This window comes from Varroa jacobsoni, unplaced genomic scaffold (assembly GCF_002532875.2).
Source record: "Varroa jacobsoni isolate VJ856 unplaced genomic scaffold, vjacob_1.0 scaffold_1142, whole genome shotgun sequence".
Lineage (NCBI taxonomy): Eukaryota > Metazoa > Arthropoda > Arachnida > Mesostigmata > Varroidae > Varroa > Varroa jacobsoni.
In genome coordinates, this window is record NW_019214044.1 from 239,494 (window position 1) to 261,193 (window position 21,700).

Sequence of the window (21,700 nt, forward strand, 5' to 3'; positions counted from 1 at the left end):
TCCCTTCCCCCAGAAAGCGAAAGGAAAAAATAGACATTGGCGAGGCGAGGGCTTAAGTGGTGACCCTCGCCTGGTGCCGGTTCAAGCGCCCGCTCTGATCCGGGTGTTTTGACCTACGCTACGCAATTCGTTCATTCGTGAGTGGTCAAACAGCGACATGAACGAAAGTTGCCTGATATGTCGTGGTGCTATGCTGCTGCCGCCGCTGCTGCTGCTGCTGCTGCTGCTGCCATGAGATGTAGTGAGACAACTTGTTTATGCAGACGGCGGGTCTACATCATTTATTAGTGATTGAAGATGATGAACGTGTTAACTAACGGCGACAACAGGGATTAGCGGATCTGTCCCTTCATTAATCGTGTTACCAGGAAAATGGCGAGTGGTGGCCGACGGTAAGGACTCGGTTTCAATTGTGGCTCAATGCAGGCGGCAGGCTCTGTATAGCCAGCAGGCAGCCTATAAGGCTGGCAGTCGAATTAGTGCAAAGAATTGACCAGCGACCCGTACAGCATAGAGTACTATCGGTAGTCTTCATTGGGTCTGACACACGTTGGTCATGCTGCTGGGTCTAGGCAGAATATAGGTCGGCTAATAAAACGAAAACAAGCCACGAAAGAGTCCTTGTATGGCGTTTATTACAGGTCTATATTACAGCCTCCGCTACTGATTAATTTCGGAGTGGCGCTCGCATACCTGAACAGCTATCATTGACGGTAACCTAGGAACAAATACGATCTCGCTTTGTTGACAGGTTCTCAGAGTTTGCCTGTGTGAATGTACTCGGTAAAGCCGACCAGCAGTAGAAACTACTACTGCAGCAGTGCCCGAACGGAGACGAATAGCACGGAATCCAGCGCCAAACAATCTTCGGACGGTTGATCGTCACAACGGATTAGAGTCCCAATTGTTGTTTGTGAAGCTTTACAATGGCGCTGCGCTGAAGCACAAGTTCTCAGCTTAACTAGGCAGTATAGTAGAATCAATGACAATCTCAACATCAATAGTATATAATTGCGTTTCTAACTGAAACCTATTTAATTGCTATAAAGGTTTCTTGAAGGTTTATTTTCGGTGCTCCTTTGTGTGCTACTTTGTCTGTCTGTGTTTACACTTCAGTTGGACGGCACATGAGTCCTGGATATTTCTCATGCAACAACTGTCGAGCACAGTCAGGACGTTGTGCTGACAGCAAATATAGCTGCGGGACAGTGCGTTTTGCGAAAATCAACTCCTGGCAAACCTTAGTTATCATCGGTAACCAGCATCTTCAAAGCGACTATCATTAGCACAGAATCGTCTTTGGCGTCAACAAACAGAACGTATTCAGAGACGTTTTTGCTACGTCTAATGTATGCTCTTTCCGCTATCGCATGGAGATACATTAACAGGGATAAGACATAGTATTAAATAATAATTATTATAATAATAAGAAGGCAAAAAAGATGAGAGAACGAATGATGCCAATCAGCCGGTTGCGTTTCAATAGCGTATAGAACTCCGCTGATCAACAAGTCAGCTGTTTCGTCACGTTTTTCCTGCCGACACCGTTACCATTTTTGCTACTATCCGTATCAGCTGTATTCAGTATCGGTTCACACCGATACAGCGAACAGTCAATCTCTAGCAGTGGTTTCTGCCGGGTCGTCTGTGCTTCATAAGAGCAGCCTAAGCGATTTGCCCATCATGCGGTTTGTCTGGGTGTCCCCGTTGTTGTTATTTTGAGTGAAGATGAAATCATCACTATTATTATCATCATCATCACCATCATCATCACCGTTTCTGTCAGCAGCATCAACAACGACAGCAATAGCAATAACGATCATAGCATCCATAATAACATAGTTGAAGACTGCGTCGGCGCAAGCATTGCGATCCACAACAGGGGCATTACTATTGCTAGCCATTAGAACGGCGCTGATCGCCAGATTGCCTGACTTAATTTGTTGGTTGGCCGTAGTTACCCTAATAGTAGTTCGTCGAGCAGCGTCTGTACCCCTCTTCTGGTTGCTGCTGTTACCATCAACCATTCTACCGCTGTTACCATTTCGACTCTACTGCGCCAACGTGAATAGGGTCAAACGCGGCTACAACAATTAATACCACTACCAGCCTCACTGCTCCTGCCCGTGCAGTCGGCGCCACCGGTTTGCCGACGTAGTTACCTAACTACTATCGCAGTCGTTGGCAAGTACTACAACTGCGGCTATGCCGATGTCGACGTACGTCTCCCGCCAGGTCTAACGTTACTGTACTTATTCCTGTTGCTACCGTTGCTTCTGCAACGGCCTTTGTTGCAGCTGTTGTGTTATTCTACCCTACGTAGTAGGAACTACCGTTTGATGCTGTAGCTGCTGAGCCTGTTTCTTGCCTACCTCGACAGCAGCAAGGCTGTGTATCGCCCCGAGACAGACCTCTGCTGTTAAGCTAGCCGCTACTGCTGCTGCCTTTACCCACACGTTGAGCATACAATGAGGCCAAACAAGCAGGCAAGCAAATAGCCAGTCTCCGTTGGCTTAGTTTGATGCTTCCGTCGATCATCTGTATGTCCGTCCGGTAGTTGAGCCCATAGCGCTCGCGTTAACTGCCTTAACTTCTCGTCAGAGTCACGTGTTATTACTATTGTTTTCGTCGTCGTTGTCGGTGCAGTGCTACAGCTGCAGCCTCCGTAAAACTCTTGCCAGCAACTCGAAAGTGGAACGTTCTGCTGAAGAAAAGTCGTCAGGGATAGGGTGGGAGGAGATCGAGCGTGCGTGGATGGGAGACGAGAGTAAAACGTCAAGATACAAGGGCGCAGAGGACGATAATAGCGAAGACAAACGGGTGTCGAGTCAGCCGTGGGCGAGCAGATAAACGACGAAAATAACAGTCATGTGGGTGACAACATCAGCATTAACAGCAAAAACTGCGACTGCGACGATAGCAACAATATCGGGAACAACAATATCGACTTTGTGCCATCAACAGATCTATCATTAACTGTGTTAATCTAATCTTTTGTGTAACTTCGTGGCGAACTGGGCATAACAGTAACTATAACCTGTTACAAATCGAATTCGACCTATTTTCGTTGTAGCGTATATGAACGCCTAAACGATCCTCACCTGAGGCGCCTGCCTCAGAGTAATTCGGAACAAGGCAAAGAGTTTGTTGTTTTGTGAAAAAGGCCTTAGTTTCATACGCTAAACTGGCTATGTGACAAGAGGTCGATGTTCAGGAGTGACTACAGCAGCATTTGTGGTAACTTCAACAACCAAAAAATAACTGTTTATAGGTTCCGTTGGTTTAGCTTAGGGCCGTTCGTTAGCCTATCAAACTGTTGACAGTTATTGAAACGAACCCCTTAGACGTCCATATCATATCGTGGCTTTGCAGCTCGAGAGTTTGCAACTAGCAGCTGTTGAAATTAACCCTTACTCGTCGCTCACTCCAATAGCCATTAATCATTTGCGTCCACGCTTTAATTCTGAGTCCGTCCGAGGTACTCAGTGACATCACGCGCATTGCAGTCTTCGTCGATAAACTTCAAGCTCAAGTTTGGCCGTCGTCAAAATTAATCAATCACATCAGTTAAAAGCATAGTGTGTGCACGGGCCTACCTACATAAAAAAAGAACCGCTTCCTCAAGAAAAATCGATTTGCTTTGCTCGATTCCCCGAGCGTTCGGCCAGAAAATCAACACAGGTATTAGAAAATTTGTCTGTTTCCGCATCATTATCAATAACGCAACGACATGAATTGATAGATGTGAGAAAGCTGGAACAAGAAGAAAAAAACGGAAAACATCTAATAACCAAGTAACTGCTGTCGAAGGGAACAAATCGTTCGGCAATCGTTTAATTACTACAGAGTAGTGTTGGGCGTACGGGCGAACGACCGTCTTACCCGTAATTATTGTGTCTTATAAAGACAGCACAAGTGAACGTGGAGGGCAGAGTTAGATCAGAGGAATAACGATCGGCGGGATATTTCTACAAATTGTTTTCAATTGAAGAAGCTCCGAAGAGCGAGCCAGAGTGAGGAAGTGAGACTGAATTTATCCTTGTATTGAACAGTAAGAGGACCCGGGACGGCTACGATACAGTTTTGTTAGCATGATGCAGCCTACACGGTTATCTATGGTGACTATTATGAGGATCGTTCTTGCTGTAGTGCTTCTTCATGCCAGTGTCGGTGACAAGGCCATCTTTCGGTGCGCCTATAGCAATGGGACGGTACCGGCCACACAGAACCAAAGCGAAGATTGCAAAGGAGATCCGTTCGGCCACAATGACAACAAGGCATCGTTCTGTTATGTGTTGTTCAAAAACAATACCGTCTCTGGAGAACTAGAGGTTGTATCTGTACAATATACGAGTGTCTTTAATACTATGATAAATATTGTATATTTTATTTTTGACATATAGTAGTAGTAGTAGTAGTAATAGTTGTCGTTTACTTCGTGTCGTGACTTTTCTTTAGACTGACAGTCTTTCGACTCGTTTAAAAAAAAACAGGTCATTTTAACGGCGACTATTAATAAGTGAAGCTTCTACTCCTCAATTATTTTGATTGCTTCAATTGAACGAATGTGTCCTTTGTCGTTGTGGTGTTAGAGCTCAGAACCTTAAACCTGACATTTATAGGCTCTATGAGGGCTCTATGTTTTGGCTTTTCAAGATGCACCCTGTCGTTATATGCACCTAAAGAGCCTAAAGTGTTTTTTATTCTATTCCAGTTAGGTTATATTTAGGAGTAATGCCGAATAATAGATTGTGTTTCCAAGACATTTTAAAACCGTGGTCCATTTAACACACAATGCCGCCGCTTGTAGCCAAATATAACCTATAGATTTTACGTATGCAACATCGAGGCAAAAACATACACTTCAGCAAAACTACAGGCAGTGATGCACCAACGGCGGAATTTTGCAGATTTGAGTACCTTGCGTATGCAGTTGTGATTTTTGTCTAAATTTGCCAATTTAAGTAAAATGAGCGTCACTAACTACGGACCTAAGCAGACTTCAGAATACCTAGAATAACGATAGGTTTCATCTCATTTTGAAAAGCCAGAGTACAGTCACAACGTTGCCTACTCGATAGATCGTGCTAAACTTAACTTGGCAGGACGTGTTCCTTTAATAAGCTTTCGTCATGTGGGAATTAAACAGACTGGTGTCTACGTTTGGAATCCTCGTCTGCTTCAGGGTTATTCGTATCTTGAATCCGCTCCTGGCGGAGTTGAACACGTAAAATAGGACAGAACTTTTTTTTTAGCTAATAATATGCAGCTCTGTCCTTTCCAACGACGCTACATGGCCTCACCCTGACCTGTCGCTAGTGCCATCCGAGCTACGAAGCAATATTTTACATTTGCGTATTATATACAGGTATATTTATCTTAGCATAAAAGCTGCTGAGTTCTATCAAAGATCAGTCCATCCAACTTATAGAAATTGCAAAAAATCAACAGCGCGCAAACGCAAAGTAGCGCTAAACAGTGCACATGACTAATATTATAAACATTTGTAAATATATTATAATTCTAAAACCGGGCCAATAACTGCCAAAAAGACTTTCTCATTTCTATGAAACGTTGTTCTACACGCACTGCATTGAAGTTTCATCCATGCAAAGTTTTAGTGGGTGACCAAAGCGACTCGTCGAATGTTGAGCAAACATCGAAAAAAAAAATAAGCAGAAACTTGACCGGAACTAAAATGGAACTATATGGAATGGAATATTGTAAAATCCCCTTCTAAATGGGTTTTTTCAATCCAATTAAGATATGCAATACCAAAATGAAGTTTAATGTAGATCATTTGTTTTTCACGTAACAAAAAAAAAAAGCGTAAAAATAAACGTGCCAACAGGTTCATTAAAATCTTCACTGTATGTAAACTTTCAAAGTTTAATCTAATGCTGATATAAGCAAGAAAGCCCGGTAAAAACCACACTTGTTAAGATCGGTGTATCAATGTAATAGAAATATCCCATTTCGTACCTATAAACTGCACGCAATCTATTTGAATTCAACAATTTCCAAGCGTCCTCATATTATTTACAGTTACACACTCGTTTTTTGTCGAATACTAGAATAACAAAATCGGATGGTCTAGCAAAAGTGTTACGGTCCTGTCAAAATCTTGTCCAGCGAAGCTGTTACCCTGCCCCGCACGACGCGCACACGGACTATAATTACCCTTATAGTGATTAGCGCGCTGCGTTCTATCCATAGATAATTCTGGTACTATCGTGGTGGTAGAAGTAGCAGGACTAGCAAAAGCAACGGCATTCGCTTCTTCTAACTAAGCAACAGCGACACTAGACGTATAAGAGTACTGGTAGACCACTGATACCACGCGACCGACCCCCACCGTTATAGTAACTGCCAGAAGTGATACGGCAACGGTTGATGGATTCACCTTTCTTTTTTTATCCCACGTTGGCCAATCATCTGCAAACGAGTATTTTGAGCTTGCAGACGTAAAAGCGCACAGAGACACATATGAAATACAGTTATCAAGAATGACGTGAAAGAAAAAATGCGTTCCTCAACAATACGAATAGCATAAGTAGATTATCGGTTCGTGATGCCCGTAAGCTGGACAGTCAGTTGAAACTGATCCGCAACTGCGTAAGTGTCTGCACACACATATATATATATGTGTGTGTTACAGAATAGTTTCTCTAAATTGAACATTTCAAGGACCGTCCTAAAAAAACAAGTCCTGTTTCAACAAAATATCCCACACTTGCTAGCAGTATTAGGCCTGACGGTGCTCTTTGTTCAATATGACCACTATTTCCGATTGCAGCTTCAACATATTCCTTTTTTAATAACTTAATTTAATTGAAATTGTGCATCAAGCTACATTGGTAGGTGTAAAATCGTCAAAATGTAGCTCAAACAACCTACGCACAAAAAATCTCGTAACGAAACTCAATTTTGAGCTGACAGTAGTAGGCCCAAAAATGCAAAGGCTCTAAATGGCCAAAAAAGTCGAAAAATCTGAAAAGTACAAAAAGTTTCAGCAGGACTAACCAACTAAAAGGCTTACCTGAACTATTCAATTGGCACTTGGTATAATATTCACTGAAGTGGCTGCAAATTTTCATAGCAGAAATCTCGATGTTTGTAAGAATTGCTTCTGAGACAATTTCGATAAGTTTAAATTTGAATTCTATTGAGGACCTTCCAATGCGCCTTATGAAAATATTGGTCGGATTTTTTCGAAGTTGCATGCAAGATTTGGGGCAAAAAGAAAGTTTTTAATCGAGGTTCGGGTTCGTTTAGTAATGAAACCTTGGATAATGGATCATTGCTTGAACGCGCGAAACGATGCACCATGGCGACCTTGTTGGTGTTTTAGAAAGAATTGGCTTTTGTCTTATGCCAGGAGTAGCGGATAAACGCATGCCCGTTACCACAAACAGCCCGCGAGCTTTTTTCAATTCGAGTGCTCCATTCTTTCTGACTATATAGGAATATTGCGGTTAATCGCCCCGGTGTCTCGGACTGCACGGGCTAGCAAATAGACCTCGACTGCTGACGAAACGAAGAAGCCGCGCTAATGCGACTGCCATATAAAACCACAATGAGCGGCTCTCGAAACGATAGATTCCATGGCTTTGGGCGAATCGGACTAGTTATCTTGTAGGCTTTGTTTGTGACGCGAAAACCGGTAGTAGTAGTAGTAGTAGACATGTAGCATTGTGGTTGTACCTAACAATTCTTGTATTTTGGTTGTTTATTATTATTATTATTATGCAATAATTAGAGCAAAAGACAACACAACAGTTATCCCTGTCGCTTCCGAGCGATTGGCAGTTGATACCATTATTAGATTACGTTACTGTGTTGCGTGAATAAAGTTGGTGTACTGGCAGCAACAACAACGCAAGAGGCAGCAAAAAAATAAGGGATTGCCACTCGCGTCTAGTTAGACAGCTATATAGCAGTAGCATCTACTGCTATTGTACTGTTTTTAAAAAGCTGATTTCTTCAAGGCTTCACGTTGGTTAAGACTGGTGGCATTCGCAGCTGCCGTTCTCTAATTAGGCCGTACCTATTCAATTTGTCACGAGACGGGAATGATCGGAATATCCGAGGTAAAAACGTTTAATATTTCGCATGTTATCTCGTTCGCGTTTAAAATATCAGAAATCATTACGGCCTTGAAATATATATCTGGGCGACAAAATGGAATGTACAGATATAAAATATCCCTTTGAGATTCAGAGGAAGCTTGGTTGTAAGATCCGCGAAGACTGCTGCGAGATTAAGCGGTGATATGTTTCGCGACCGGTGATTGATTTGCTGTTTATTTTGTAGCCTACAAACTGAACCAGTCCTTTGAATTAAGGTGATCTAGTGTGGTTGCGTTTTCACTATGGATGTCAATGAATGAATTAATTCGACACTGGCTTTGCCTGTTTTCAAATCGCTTTCGCTTCACTGGGGTTCCTTGTTTTATTTCTATACCGACCCTCGCGGCATCCGACGTTTATTAGATTGGATGGACGTCTGCCAAATGTTTTTGTATGCTGCGATAATCCGGCAGTAGTGAATCATGAGCGTCGGAACGAGTGAATCTTTACTGGATCGGAACCAAAATAGGATCATTAAATGGGACACTACGCCTATTCTACTCGTCCTTGCCGCGCACCGACGTTTCATGCTTTTTTTTTCATACATCTTACCTAACGAAATACTAATAATGTCAGACGAATTTATTGTTCTGCATCCTCTATTACTAACTATATACAAGAACACGTGCTGCGTTCAGGCATTTTATCTTACTATATAATGATGTTCACGCAATGCAGATCTGCGATTTCATACGTAACTATTATGATTGTTGTTTGTTAGCTCGACATATAGTAAGCCCACGGGGAGAAGTGTTTTTGTGTCGGCGCAGTTTTGAGAAGGGACGGGTAACATTAGAAGTAGCCGTATAGACATCTGCGCCAGATATCAAGCATGCAAAGGCCATGTGCGGGGGCTGCCACACGAATTTTATCGATCATCGTCCACCACCAGCACCAAGAGTCATTCCCTATTTGGGCTGGCCCACCTGACCCAGTGACGCTTGCTTCGCTAAGAGTTCTTTCTGAGATGATTTTCGCGATGCTCCATAAAAACGCCGTTTACGCCTTGTTTAATAAAAGGTCAGCGTAAGATAGAAATCGACCTGTTGGCGGTCAAGGCAAATTTTTTTCCGTGAAAGCAAAGGGATCGATGATCTTGTCTCCCAGTGCTTGCCTTCAGTTTCTCTCTTGTCTGCTTGCTACTATATTGTTACTCGCTCGTCATTTCTCAGCAAAAAAAGTTGGGTCAAATCAATCATATGGCGGCTATTTGATAACGGGTTATCACTGCGAAGATGGGTAGCAATTGTTGTTTCTTTGGGGGAATTTTTTGATGGAGGTTGAGCTTTGTGTTAGCATGGACACAACTGCTGATTACAGATTCATTTCCAACATGTGTTCGGCTTTATAGGTGTCCAAAAAGTGTCGTGGGGGTTTGAGAGCTTCTTCGAACCGTCGGGTTGTTTGCTGCTGCAACCTAAGCATACGTATATGCATGTGTAGGGAAGAAGAAATTGTTTATGATTTGGCAGAGAACTAACTTGTTGAATTGACATGGATTTTCTGTCATCTATCATCTAATAATGGATCTGCAAAGTACACTGCAATTTATTAGATCAATATGAAAAAAAAAAAACGTAAAAACATTTTTTGTCAATAATGACATAGTATGTTCAATATTCAAATACAAATCATATACATTGGTCAGTATTTTACATAACTTGACAAAACTTGAAGCATTGTTCGGCTATATATGCTTTAGACTAAAATGAAAAGTCTCCTAATCTCAACAGAGCTTTAAGGGTCCTTACTTGTCGCGTTATAAGATTTGTCCCTAACACAACTTTTTTCACTTCAGGTCAAACAATATCACTAATGAATACCTATTCTCGACAGCCATCCTTCGAACCCCTATTTCGATAATATACCTACATACACTGCGTTGTGTGTCTCCGGAAGTACCCATATACCCATTTGTCGATGACATAACAGTTCCATAAATTGGACACTGAATTAGTTTTGCCAGTACGACAGTTAACGCACACGCATGTACTAGTGTGCTTGTGTGTGAGTGAGTCACTCGTGGCACGTAAAAATTACGTCACAACATTTGGAGGAAAACGCTAACGAAGTTTGTTAACGTTGGCGAATTTAACATGGAGGGACAACTGGGCTGCGTCCAAAAAGCTCAGGCTTGTAGTAGTATTAAAGTTAGGCCAGCCGGGGTAATGCGTGCCCCCGACTGCTGTGAATTTTGTAATGAAATCCATAAATCCACTAACTATGAGTACGTTGGCCAAAGGTCCATTGTGAAATTTCTTCGTTCAGCGCGGCTGGCCAGCATTTCCCGCTGTGAAACTCAAGGCGAACGAGGGTCGATTCTTTGATTCGAAATGAGATTTACAATTTTTCATTGCGCTGCTTATTAAAAGATCAACATCTATCTAGATATAAGCAGTGTGCTTGTTAGTGTGTAAAAAAAATGAAATGACGAAAATGCCAAAAAAACGTTGTTAGGAGTGTGTTATTATAAAAAAATATGGCTCGTAAACAAAAAAGCATCGGTTTAGTCGTTATTTTTTGCTTGGTGTAAAAATATCAGTTACTTATTCTAGTCTAGATTTTCTAGTTCCTCGAAGCCACGCGTTCACAGTAGAGTTACGATGGGCGATTAAATTATATTTATATTTATGAATAATAAGCACCCAGTGACGGCGACGTCACTCCCTGACAGGGATTCGGCGATTTTTAACAAGCTGACGATGAATACCGCAAGCTAGCTAGACTGATCATCGTCATGCACTCTTCCTGCATGCAAATTATAATCCCAAATCTCTTCACGCGAAGTTCGTGCTAGGACAGCAAGTATATTTGGCTGAATGCGTCCTGCTAGCGCACTTCATACCTACACAGCGACTGCGGTTGACTGAAGGATAGATACACGTGTGTCTTACTTTTCTAGTGAAAGGTTATATTTTCCTATTTAAGCTAATTTTCTTCTTTAGTTTATAAACTTGTTACATATCAAAAAGTCACATCATACACGCAAGTTGTTCCGATCTTTGGGAACGCGCCGCTGCGCACCAAATGAAATCTATTACATCCAATAGAGTATTACGTCACGCAAATACTTAGCAAATAAAGATTGCTTAAGTGTCAAGCAGATTCTAAGTTCCAGCCAGATTTCCAAGATTAGAAAGAATCAGTAAGAAGAACTAAAATACCTACGATTATTTAACAAGGTGATAGTTTACGGAGCTGCAGATAGAGGGTTTGCTTGACGAGAGTAATAGACGTAAAACTTGAAAGAGCATTTTTAGATGTAGAATTTTGATCATCGGGCTGTGTGCGGTCAGTGTCATGGCACTAACGTACCTCGAATTATATAATAAGTTGATAATTGCTAGATACTTGGGGTAATAAGACAGTCGCAAAATAGTTTATAATGCAGCACAAAGTCGAGTAAGATGACCGTCAAGTCAAGAGATTTGGCTCTAATCGACTGTTACTTAGGGCTGAACTGAAAAATACTAAATAGTATTTCTACCATTTTAGAGATATGTAAAGATTAGCTAAGTGACCTATAGCTTTCAAGGCTTTTATTCTTCAGTAGTAAAACGTTTATTTCTACAAGAATACCTATGTCATCGTTGAGTACTTGAATGGTAATAACAAAAAAGACGTGCCTAGCCTGGAAAGGGTGACCAATATATATTTGACAAAAAATTGAGCCCAATAAGGTGTCCTGACCGACTCTGTTTATAAGGAGGTATCGGACACTAAGCAATTCAATGAAGTCAACCTTTTTTTAAATTGACTTATTCAAGAATCACCGCAAAACCATCAGCCAGTCAAGAGGTATACCGACTGCCGCATTACCACTCACCATGAGACACATCATATTGTCAAGTATGGACCACCATTTTGTCTCTGTTGAATGATCTGATCTTTCAGGTCATCCCCGTATTAGTGAGAATAGTTAGTTGTTCCGGAAGCTGTTTAACTAAGATAGTAATTGCAAAGCAGTGCGCTTCTCAAAAAGTCTAGGAGGGAAAAAGGCTGTACAGGCAGCTGATAAGGGATACAATTATTTTTTTTTGAACGAAGGTCTAAAATGATAAGGAAAAGCATAACTAAGTTGAAGGTTCAATTGGTAAGTCAAATAATGGATGCCAAATGTAATTACTCTAACGGAGTAGAATCTTCGTATTTTATTTTAGGAATTCCTCACATTTTAGTGAACTGGGTAGCGCTGATCTGAGAAAGGACGGGAGGGGGATTAAGAGGTTTGGTCGGTAAAAACGTTCTGGCGGGATTGCATTTCTAGCTGAGGGGTAATTAAATCTGGCTGTAATAAGGGCAACATATTTCGTGAAGCACTTTGCAGTTAGTGTATTCATTACTTCCATTGCTAACCGAAAAGAGTAGAGGGTTTTGTCTTGCAAATCAATTTGGAACTAAGTCTTAACTGGAAAGCTGCCAGCGCTTTCGAGCGTAGATCAAATGTGAGCATTCGTTGGTTGCATCAGAGTGGGCGCTGGGCAACGTAAAATGCTGGGTTTTATTAACAAAATCTGTACGGCGTCACTCGATGTCAAAGGTTAACTGCAGGTTATTGTACTTATCAGAAGGCCCGTAACGGGTCAGAGGAAAGGATGAGATATACTAACGTATAAGTGCAGAATCATTTTACGGGAAGTTACTAAAAAGAGCTTACTTCATTCAAGCACAGAATAAAGCCTTTCTTTTCAAAGAAAAGGATGTTCATCATTCAACACACAAGACGGACGACCTTGGGTGTCGTTAGCGAGACTTGAAGCAGCGATTCTTTAATCTTTTTCAGTTAGAGACTAAAGCACGTCGTCTCTGTAACGCTTTTTACTAACGGCAAATGAGCTTGACATTTGCCGTTCTGTCCATTTTTCGCCGGTAATTGTTTTCTTGTAAATTGTCCTTGGCTTTGGTTGCCGCCGCCGCCGCCGCCGCCGCCGCCTCCGTTTACGACCTCTATTACTACAGGTCAACGTAAGCTATTGCCGATGCGTGAACTCCGACTCATTGGTCCATCAACTATTCGATTGTCCTTGAAAAACCCTTTGGCGATGTAACTCCTTAGGGTCGGTTGACTTTTATGCATTCATCCAATTCTTCTTCCCTTACGTATTCAACACTCTAAATTGTCGGTTTCGATATTAGTTACCCGCGTACGGTTTTCCCTGGCGTTTTCACGCATCGTCACATATATGACATTCAACAGTTTTTATATCGGCGCTTGGTTGACTGATACGGAGCGGGGGTGACTGTCGTACCCTTCACGAAGGAGTCTCGTAAAGATATCTTCAATTAAGTCGGTACGCTTTGAAGAAGTGAAGAACGTGTCTCAAACACAGAAATAGAGGGTCGAATCGACTAGTCATTTATTGCTTGCCTTAACTATAGAGCGCGAACGATTTATGAAGAGCTCTCTGAAAGGGTAGGAATGATGTTTTTAGTTTATTTTACTCATTAGGCAGAACTCGTTACTGAGAGATGCAAGCCATTTATTTATCGACTTTATCCAGCAGTCTAATCAAAATTGTAATCTTATAGGTTGAATTCATCCAGTTTCTACTGCGTGCAACTAGGTGCGTTATGACGCGCCTGTGTATGCTTGCGATTGTATACGTTTGCGTTTGTTTTGTCGTTCGTTCGATAAGGTGCCATTACGTTTTACGCTTTGATATGAATTAACATTTTATTAGGCATTGTCTATAAAGTTTTACAATCCAAGGCTAAGAATTGCGGCGGGCTACCGCTGCGTACTCCTTTTGTGTATCTGCACGTTCGCAATGTAGAACAACGAGACACATGGTATCCACATAAGATATTTTTCTACGCCAATATTAGTTAATTATAAACAAAGCATTTCTTGTAGGATACTCATCTCTCGTACGCGAAGGGCGATATCAGAAAAAATGTGTTTAAAGTATCAAACACTTTTGCGCTTGACGAACTTTCATCAAAGCTGTAACGTGTTTTGATCGTTCATAATCGAGCATCTATCTTGTTGCCGATTTCGTGCGGCTTTCAAAGAATTGCGAAGATCTAAGTGAGGCCAAATGGAAGATATAAGGTAGATATTAGACTAAAAAGCATTAAAAAAATCTATTAAAACAACGCAAGAAGGAATTTAGACGATTTTCGACATCTAAGCAGCTGTTTTCGAGAAAAAAAAAAAATAGTCGTTTTTACTGAAAATCGTATGCATTGTTAATAAGGTTGTTAGGTAAGTTTCGTTTTTTTATCTTTTTGAGCATATGTATATTTTTTTTTTTAATATTTTGATTATCCGGGATTTTTTTTAACCTACGAACAGCCTAAACGAATTAGTATCCGCTGAGTTATTTACGTGTCCGACGTGTCTGAGCGAGGGCCCAACGAGTCTGCGGATATCAATATGGTTTCACCGACGATTGCTTTTAAAAAGTTATTCAAGAAGCTACAACAGGATTTTTTTTATCTGTGACCAAAGCAATGGCTATTGCAGTAGGTACACGTATGTTCCTGTTAACGCGTGCAGAATGATCATACACGTACATTTTTTTGCACATCCATTTCAGTTAGATGCGACTTTTCGATAACGATGTAAATTTTGCCCCAATTTATCCCAAAAACCTTGTACAGAATGACATTACAATGTTAAGTACTGTTGCTACTACGCTAGTCAGCTGCTAATTCCGTTTCCACATTAAGTATGTGTTTTAAGGTCGGGGTATTTCCATAATCCCCCACATATTTCTGAGTGCAGATAACACAAATAGACGCTTAACTGTTCCCATACGGAAGTGTGTCGTATCTACGAATATTTTTCTTGCGAAGTATAGGGGCCTCGAACCTGTCAAGCTTACTCATCGTCTGCAGAAAGCTGTCTCATTTACCTTCTTACTCTATACATTAACTCGTCTAGGACCACAAACAACTTTTCCCGTTTGCACGGATTATTTAGTATGCGTCACTGGCGGGACTCGAACCAGCAACCCTTGATCTCTTTCTTTCTTTCAACAAGACGCTTTCCTGTTTAAGCCACTGCGTACAGAGTATTTAACTTACTCAATGGATGACCTCACAATCTATTTTTGCGGTGTGCAACAGCATTGAATGCTAGTTGAATCGAGAAAGCTCTAAGATACCCTAAGCTACCACCTCCCTTCAACAAAGGCAGGTTCTCTCTTTCCCATTTGCTCAGGTCTCACCTGATGCTACCTAAAGCTCCTACCACATGCGTCACACTGTCAAGTATTCCTTCTTTATGTGACCCACCGTACAGCAGGCGTTTCTTGCTGCTTCGGCAACGCTATCATACCTACGTACGGTCCACCATCGGTTTTGGTTAACTGACTATTTATGACTGAATTTAGTTATTTTTACTATATCCTTATTTTCTACATATGACATGAGCGTAATTGCTGGCGTGACACGTCATCCACGTCAATTCTGGAAAGAAACTCTATGATACAGTACTGTGCAATTTGTGTCTAATGCGAAGCACGTCTGTCCTTCAATCAACATTTTTCATTTTCAAGTTTGACCCTAATCATATCTACCGTGATACTTGTTGCAACAATAATTTGTTCGATATATATATTGCGTGTTCTAATATATGCTGTATTGGAATTAATAAGCGTAGCTCTGCTCAGCAACGGTGCCTCACCGCACCTCGTTCGGGCCGTGGCAATTCTAGAGGAACAGGACATTTTCATTGGAACTGGTCATACTAATTGCATGCTCACGTTGGCTAATTAATTGATTTTGTTTCCTTTATCGTTTCTTGTGTGTCTTTTGTACAAGACCTGCAACTCTGCCTAATTCACGGTTATGATTTTCCGGTATCATAGTTCCCGTAGGTAAAGCTTCACTGCCATTACGGTCACTTCTTCGACCAAAAATCAGCGAATTTGGTCAAACACGGATGACGTTTTATAGCCAGTCTCGCGTAGACAAATAGTTTTCTGCTGCGAAAGCTGATTTAATATCGAATGGACCCTGCAATAAACTCCAGTTCGTCCTGTTTCCTAACAAAATCAACATGAACAAGCCCCGTGTGTATATATATGACACATGCAAGTGAGGAACAAGGGGAAAAGTAGGAAATGCAATTGGATGTGTATTAGCATCCAGTATTCATTTAATTTTTTTGTGTCCACCATGACGCGGTCCGCGCCATTCATTTGTAATGGCGCGCACCGCGTCACCACCAGATTTTCATAACCCACAAACCGGCCATATAAATAAGCCCATGCATCATGCCCTGTACCCGCGGCCAATATTCGTAGCATCGTACGAGACAGTGGAATGAACGGTGCCGTTTCTTTTTCTATAATTTTGACTGTGTATGTCGCGCTGGCCATTAAGCCCCACAATTTTTGGGATTGATTAACTGTGAACATATTATAAATAATAGCGATCGCAATCGTAATTATTCAAGTTAGAAACGGTGCCGAGCGCAAATCGAAAGATACAGCGGGAACACTGGAACACGACCATATATGCTATCTAATACTATCTAAGAACTGAAAGCTGATACTGTTGTTGGTCGTTGCTCCAGACAGCTTCGAAACTCTGCAAATTTACTTTTTGCATATCGTTTGGTAAATGCAACAAGAATGGAGCAAGAAAGATCGGACTAAACGTATGAAATTTCGAAGAAACGCTTGGGTGCTATATACTGTCGAGTAAAAAAAAAATAGTATAATAATTGTCTGTGCGTGGTCAATGGGGCTTGGCTACGCCACGCCACGCTTTCTACAATGGCTTGGCCGCCAACCAGATTTGTCTGCTTTCAGCTGGCAGTCGCTAGTGGCTACTGTCAATATTTCTACTGACTGCGGCGATGAACGAGATTATTTAGCAGAACATTTTAAGCGCAGCCATTGTTAGGTAACTGCTAGGTAGCAGCGCACTCTAGTGCCACTAGTAACAACTAAAACTCTAGCCAAAACCTGCCTTTTGGGAGAATTTGATTTAGAAGTGGGAGAAAAGTGATTTAGAAAAAGAAGAAGAAGAATAAATCACCTGGCATATATTCATGCAGCCACGCCGAAGGTGGCAAAAGGAAGCAGTAACATATATGAGAGAGAGAAACATTTCTATAAATGTTTCTATCTATGCTTACAAGACGCGGCCGTGATCGTCGTAGCACTGTCACTTGTCCAATATGGTTGGTATATGTTTTATGTAAGTTGGTCGATAAAAACGTTTAAGACGAGAAAGGGACGAAGTAAAACAAGGTTCCCGTCCACAATAGTTTTCGCTGAAATAGAGCATACAATCATTTTACGGAAACAGCTACGGCGGACTGGATAAGCGTACGGTTGACCCACTTTTTTACGGTTGACTTGCTAATAATAATAAGGAGAGAAACTTTGGAGTCGCTTATTCACATGATATTGTTATTTCTATTATGTTTATATTCTTTGCTTTTCTCAGTACAAACACTCATATAAAATACTGCGTTTTCTCGATATGTATTTGCGCCTTATAAACAGATATACCGGTTTATCTGCCAGGTAAGCCTGTCTGGACTGATAGCCCTAGAACTGACGACAGCAGATCTAAAATAATCATAGAATATCTATCCTTTTTAAAGTACCTGTCAGCACTTACACTCCACATATGAGAAAATAATGATTTGTAGCGTTTTCATTTGACAATCGTGTACGGTAGCAACAGATACCGATTGAAGGCTTGCTTGAACCTTGGAGTTTCTCAGCATGTATTTATAGCCATATTAGTCGTCGTCCACGACTCTCGAAAAAGCAAACTCATCTTAGGTCTAGGTAAAAACAAATAGATAGCGATAAGATTAATGACGTCACCAATAGTGTATGCGCGTACGTGTGCACGATAAGTTCTCGATGCACTTCAATTGTCCCATCAAGTATTGCAAGCAGAATTCATATGAGAGTACTGGTTTAAACAACGCTTGACGCAGACGCTTTTTCAACTAAAATCAGAGCTTCATTTTGTTGCGGCGGGTTAGCTAATCTGAAGCTAAATACGTAGACGGTATTTCGATTACGTACGCTGCTCGTAGTACAGAAATGCGACTTATCTCAAAAATGTTGATGGAATAATAATTGGTACTTGATTCAAACGTTGAGATCAAAATGGCGATGCGAACCGCTCGTATGATTGGAATTTAAGAGAAAATTAAAGAAGAAAACATATTTCCTCAGTCAATTACTCTTTCTATTTCTATTTAATACTAACTAGCTAGTAATAATCAATTAGCTAAAATATACCAGTTCAGGCCCAATTCATTAACTTCCCATTGACAAGCGTATTTTTTTCCCGTTTGGTACTACACGTATATTTACGCCCGAATCTGAACCTAGACTAGCTGGTGGCCGTAAGTTTACGACGCAAATTCGTTACCTACAACGCTATTGCGAAGACTAGTATAAATAGTCGCTGTGAACAGATTGTATCCGATGGGTTTTTGTACGAGATATTTTTTTTCATGGTTGTATCGAATAGCCTCTCTTGCCGAGATGAGAATGATAGCTCTTGTCTTTGGGTCTCACACAAACAATTCGGCATATAGGTCTTTATATTAGCAATGTTGTCGTTTAATTTAAATATGTGGGACACGACAAAGTTCCCACCTCAGACGAAGTACAATTTGAGCCTTTGAATTACCCGGGCCCTTTATTACAACAACTATTTTGTATTTTTTAACTGAAGATTGATGTTGCTTTCTATAAAAGATATGCGTATTTGAAATATTTCGTGTAGCTGAAATTAGATTTCTTGGACTTAAACAATATGTGCTTTGAAGCAGGCAACGCTATGCATAACTGGTCGTTTATTTACTGAAAAAGACGTCTATTGTGCGTTAATCTTCCACAAAACAGCTATTCTATGCTGTTCTGGTGATGGAATCTGACGCCATTGATGTTTCTCCCTTTTGTTTCTCTTTTAAAATGCGACGTTTTTTTTTTTGAAACAAACGCTTTATAAAACGCTTTCATGTGTAAACCTTCAATCTCTCGGCAATAGCTACGGTGAGCGCGTCGACGTTATCATGTTGAGCTTAGCTAAACAGCCTTCGGCAAGGCACGTGTTATAAATGACAATTAAGCGAATTCAGGTATAGCCGACAAGACGGCTTTTAGTTTATGTTATGGAACATATATATGTATATATATATCCAGTTGCATGTATGATACCGGCTGCATTAAGCATTGCTTCGAATGGTTGGCGGCCCTTTTGATTACGGAAAAAACCGCGTGGGTATACCCAGTTTTTTATTTCTGCACGCGAACACGTTACCGCTGCACCGTTACAAAGACCAAAACATATATATATATATATATATATATATACATAGACAGCCATCTGCTCATGCAAACGGATGCATCACTCGGCGAAAAAGCATGTGGTCCACGATTCCTCACGGTAGCTGCTGTGGGTCAACCAGAGTTTTTAGGAAATTTAGACTATGGTTTTACCCAACCATAACGGAAACATTTTCTAGATCAACCAGCGGTTCTTTTTGCTGCTAACCGTCGCGTCCACAGAAAACATTTTTTTCTAGCAGAAAAACCAAGGAAAGCCTGAAGCTTCATGGTGATGAAAACTTAGAGGCAAATAAGGATATCGATGTAGTATTTTGGCTTAATTTACCAACAGCACCGATTCGTCTGTATATATTTATATACATTTATTGTCAGTTGCCTCCGACTTAGAAAAAATAAATGTACGTCTAGCTAGAGAAAAGACACGCGTGAGCCCTGGCTGGCCTTAGGTCGTCTTCACCACAGCACTTATTATACTTAGGACTGCCACTTAAATCCACTGTCTTCTACACCTTCTAAAAGCTATATGACACAGCATGTGTCTGATTTTTAACCGTAAACTGGATATGGCTGAGGCGGTCAGGGCGGCATGTTCTGAGCGTCCGCCTACAATTATTGCGCTCTCAAGAAAGCCGCAGATACCGCTGGGTTGACGATGCCTGTCTAAGCGTTTTCTTGGCTTTCAGTATCGTTCATATCATGCGTGATTTAATGAGGGATTGCGCCTTCTACAACCTGACTTCTCCGAAGAGGCCTTACGAGTGCCCTTTTGTGGGTGGAGTCTTCCTTTAATTCTTTAGGTCTGACCACTAGTGCCTTACTGGGACGGTAGGTTTACGGAGGACTGTCAGACTCGGAGCTAAAGAAACTGAATGTGAAGTATCACTAGTTTGCCTGGCCCTGGCCAAAAATTATCCCTTACTTAGCCGGACCCACTCTGATCAAATGGCTCCCCATTTTACCTAACAAAGGAGCTTAAACGCTGCCTCGAGAAGCAACGTGACCATCATTCCGCGACGTTAGTGTTGTACCTACAGGAGAAATGTTTTTCTAGGAATCCAGAGCGTTGTAGACTTGTGAACGAAATGCGACCAACACCCAGGACAAGCCTTTCATACTCAGTGGCAATAGTCGGATTCTCGTTCTGAATAAATTATTATTTATATAATTATTATTATAACGACGTTATTGTGATTAACGAAAGCTGAGTGCGCTTTGTATTTTTTTTTTTCGAATAGCTGCGTAATCTGAGTGAAAAACGCTAGACTTTATTGGTGCTTGCTGTGGATTGTAGGTGCTCAGCACGCGCGTGTTGAAAATAAGAAGAATTTTTTGTCTAATGCTTGTGAGTTAGCTTTTTTTTTTCAATCAAATTGTGTAGCATTTATGTAGCATAGGATGGACTTCAATCAACGTGTAAGTAAGCCCAGTGAAGCACCGTTCGTTTACCCTTTGTAGCATCTAATTGCCCCTGCAACATGTGTTACAATGAGTGGACAGAGCCGAGCTGGTGGATTTATGTATCCGCTTACACAAATCGTTGATTGAACATCAACTGAGGGTCAACTGAGAGATAGGCTAGATGCTATTGCACAGAAGCGCATTTATTCACCGTACTTACAAAATTCACACGGTGAGATCTGAGGCTCTGGCAGAGGTAAAAATGCCGCTTATTCTGTATGATACCTCGTTCAATACTAGAGTGTTCGTCATGCGACCCGGTTGTCAAATGTATGTCAACTGAGCAGTTGTTTCTTGTTGCTACAACGACTTGGTCAGCTTCACTCAGTGATCTAGTTAGCGAAAAAAGCCTTTCATTATCGAAAGTTACTACTGCTTAGAGTATTCCATATTCCGAGCGTTAGCACACGCATGCAGACAAAGGATGCCCTGTACCGAAATGAAAAATATTTTCCATGTAGTTGCCTGTCCTTACTATGGAGTACATGTCATCGAACCGAATGAAAAGAAAATATTATTTAAAAACGTGCTATCGTAGAACAACAATGGTTCGAAGTGCTCGAAGCACTACAAGGGGCTGCATCTCATCCGCTTAAAGCTCAGACGATGATGACAAGATCAACAGTGTTTAATGCTCTACTTGTAAACTGGCACAAATACCGTCATCAAAGCAAAGGCATGAAATGCTGATAAAGGAAGCTGTGGTGGACACTGCGCGACAGATTCTCGAAAGCTGGGAAAAGTCTGACTGTAAAATCCTCTCTAAATATTCTGCGAACCGAAAACAGAGTACTGAAGGACAACATGCCATGGCTAAACATAAGACTGAACTGC

General features: G+C 41.2%; 1 protein-coding gene across 6 annotated transcripts in view; it reads left to right on the forward strand.

Annotated features, from left to right (window-relative positions):
• The first annotated feature begins 185 nt into the window (after nucleotides 1–185).
• Nucleotides 186–21,700, forward strand: part of put (activin A receptor type 2 punt) — a 35,314-nt gene continuing 13,799 nt past the window's right edge. For 5 of the 6 annotated variants that reach the window (XR_015313633.1, XR_015313635.1, XR_015313636.1 and 2 more), the window contains exon 1: nucleotides 186–4,331. Coding sequence is in view for 2 of the 6 variants with exons in the window: in XM_086971179.1 (XP_086827305.1) it covers nucleotides 4,092–4,331 (240 nt within the window). In the remaining 4 variants the exon portion in view is untranslated. The remainder of the gene's footprint in view (nucleotides 4,332–21,700) is intronic. The other variant, XM_022844986.2, reaches the window with a different exon arrangement.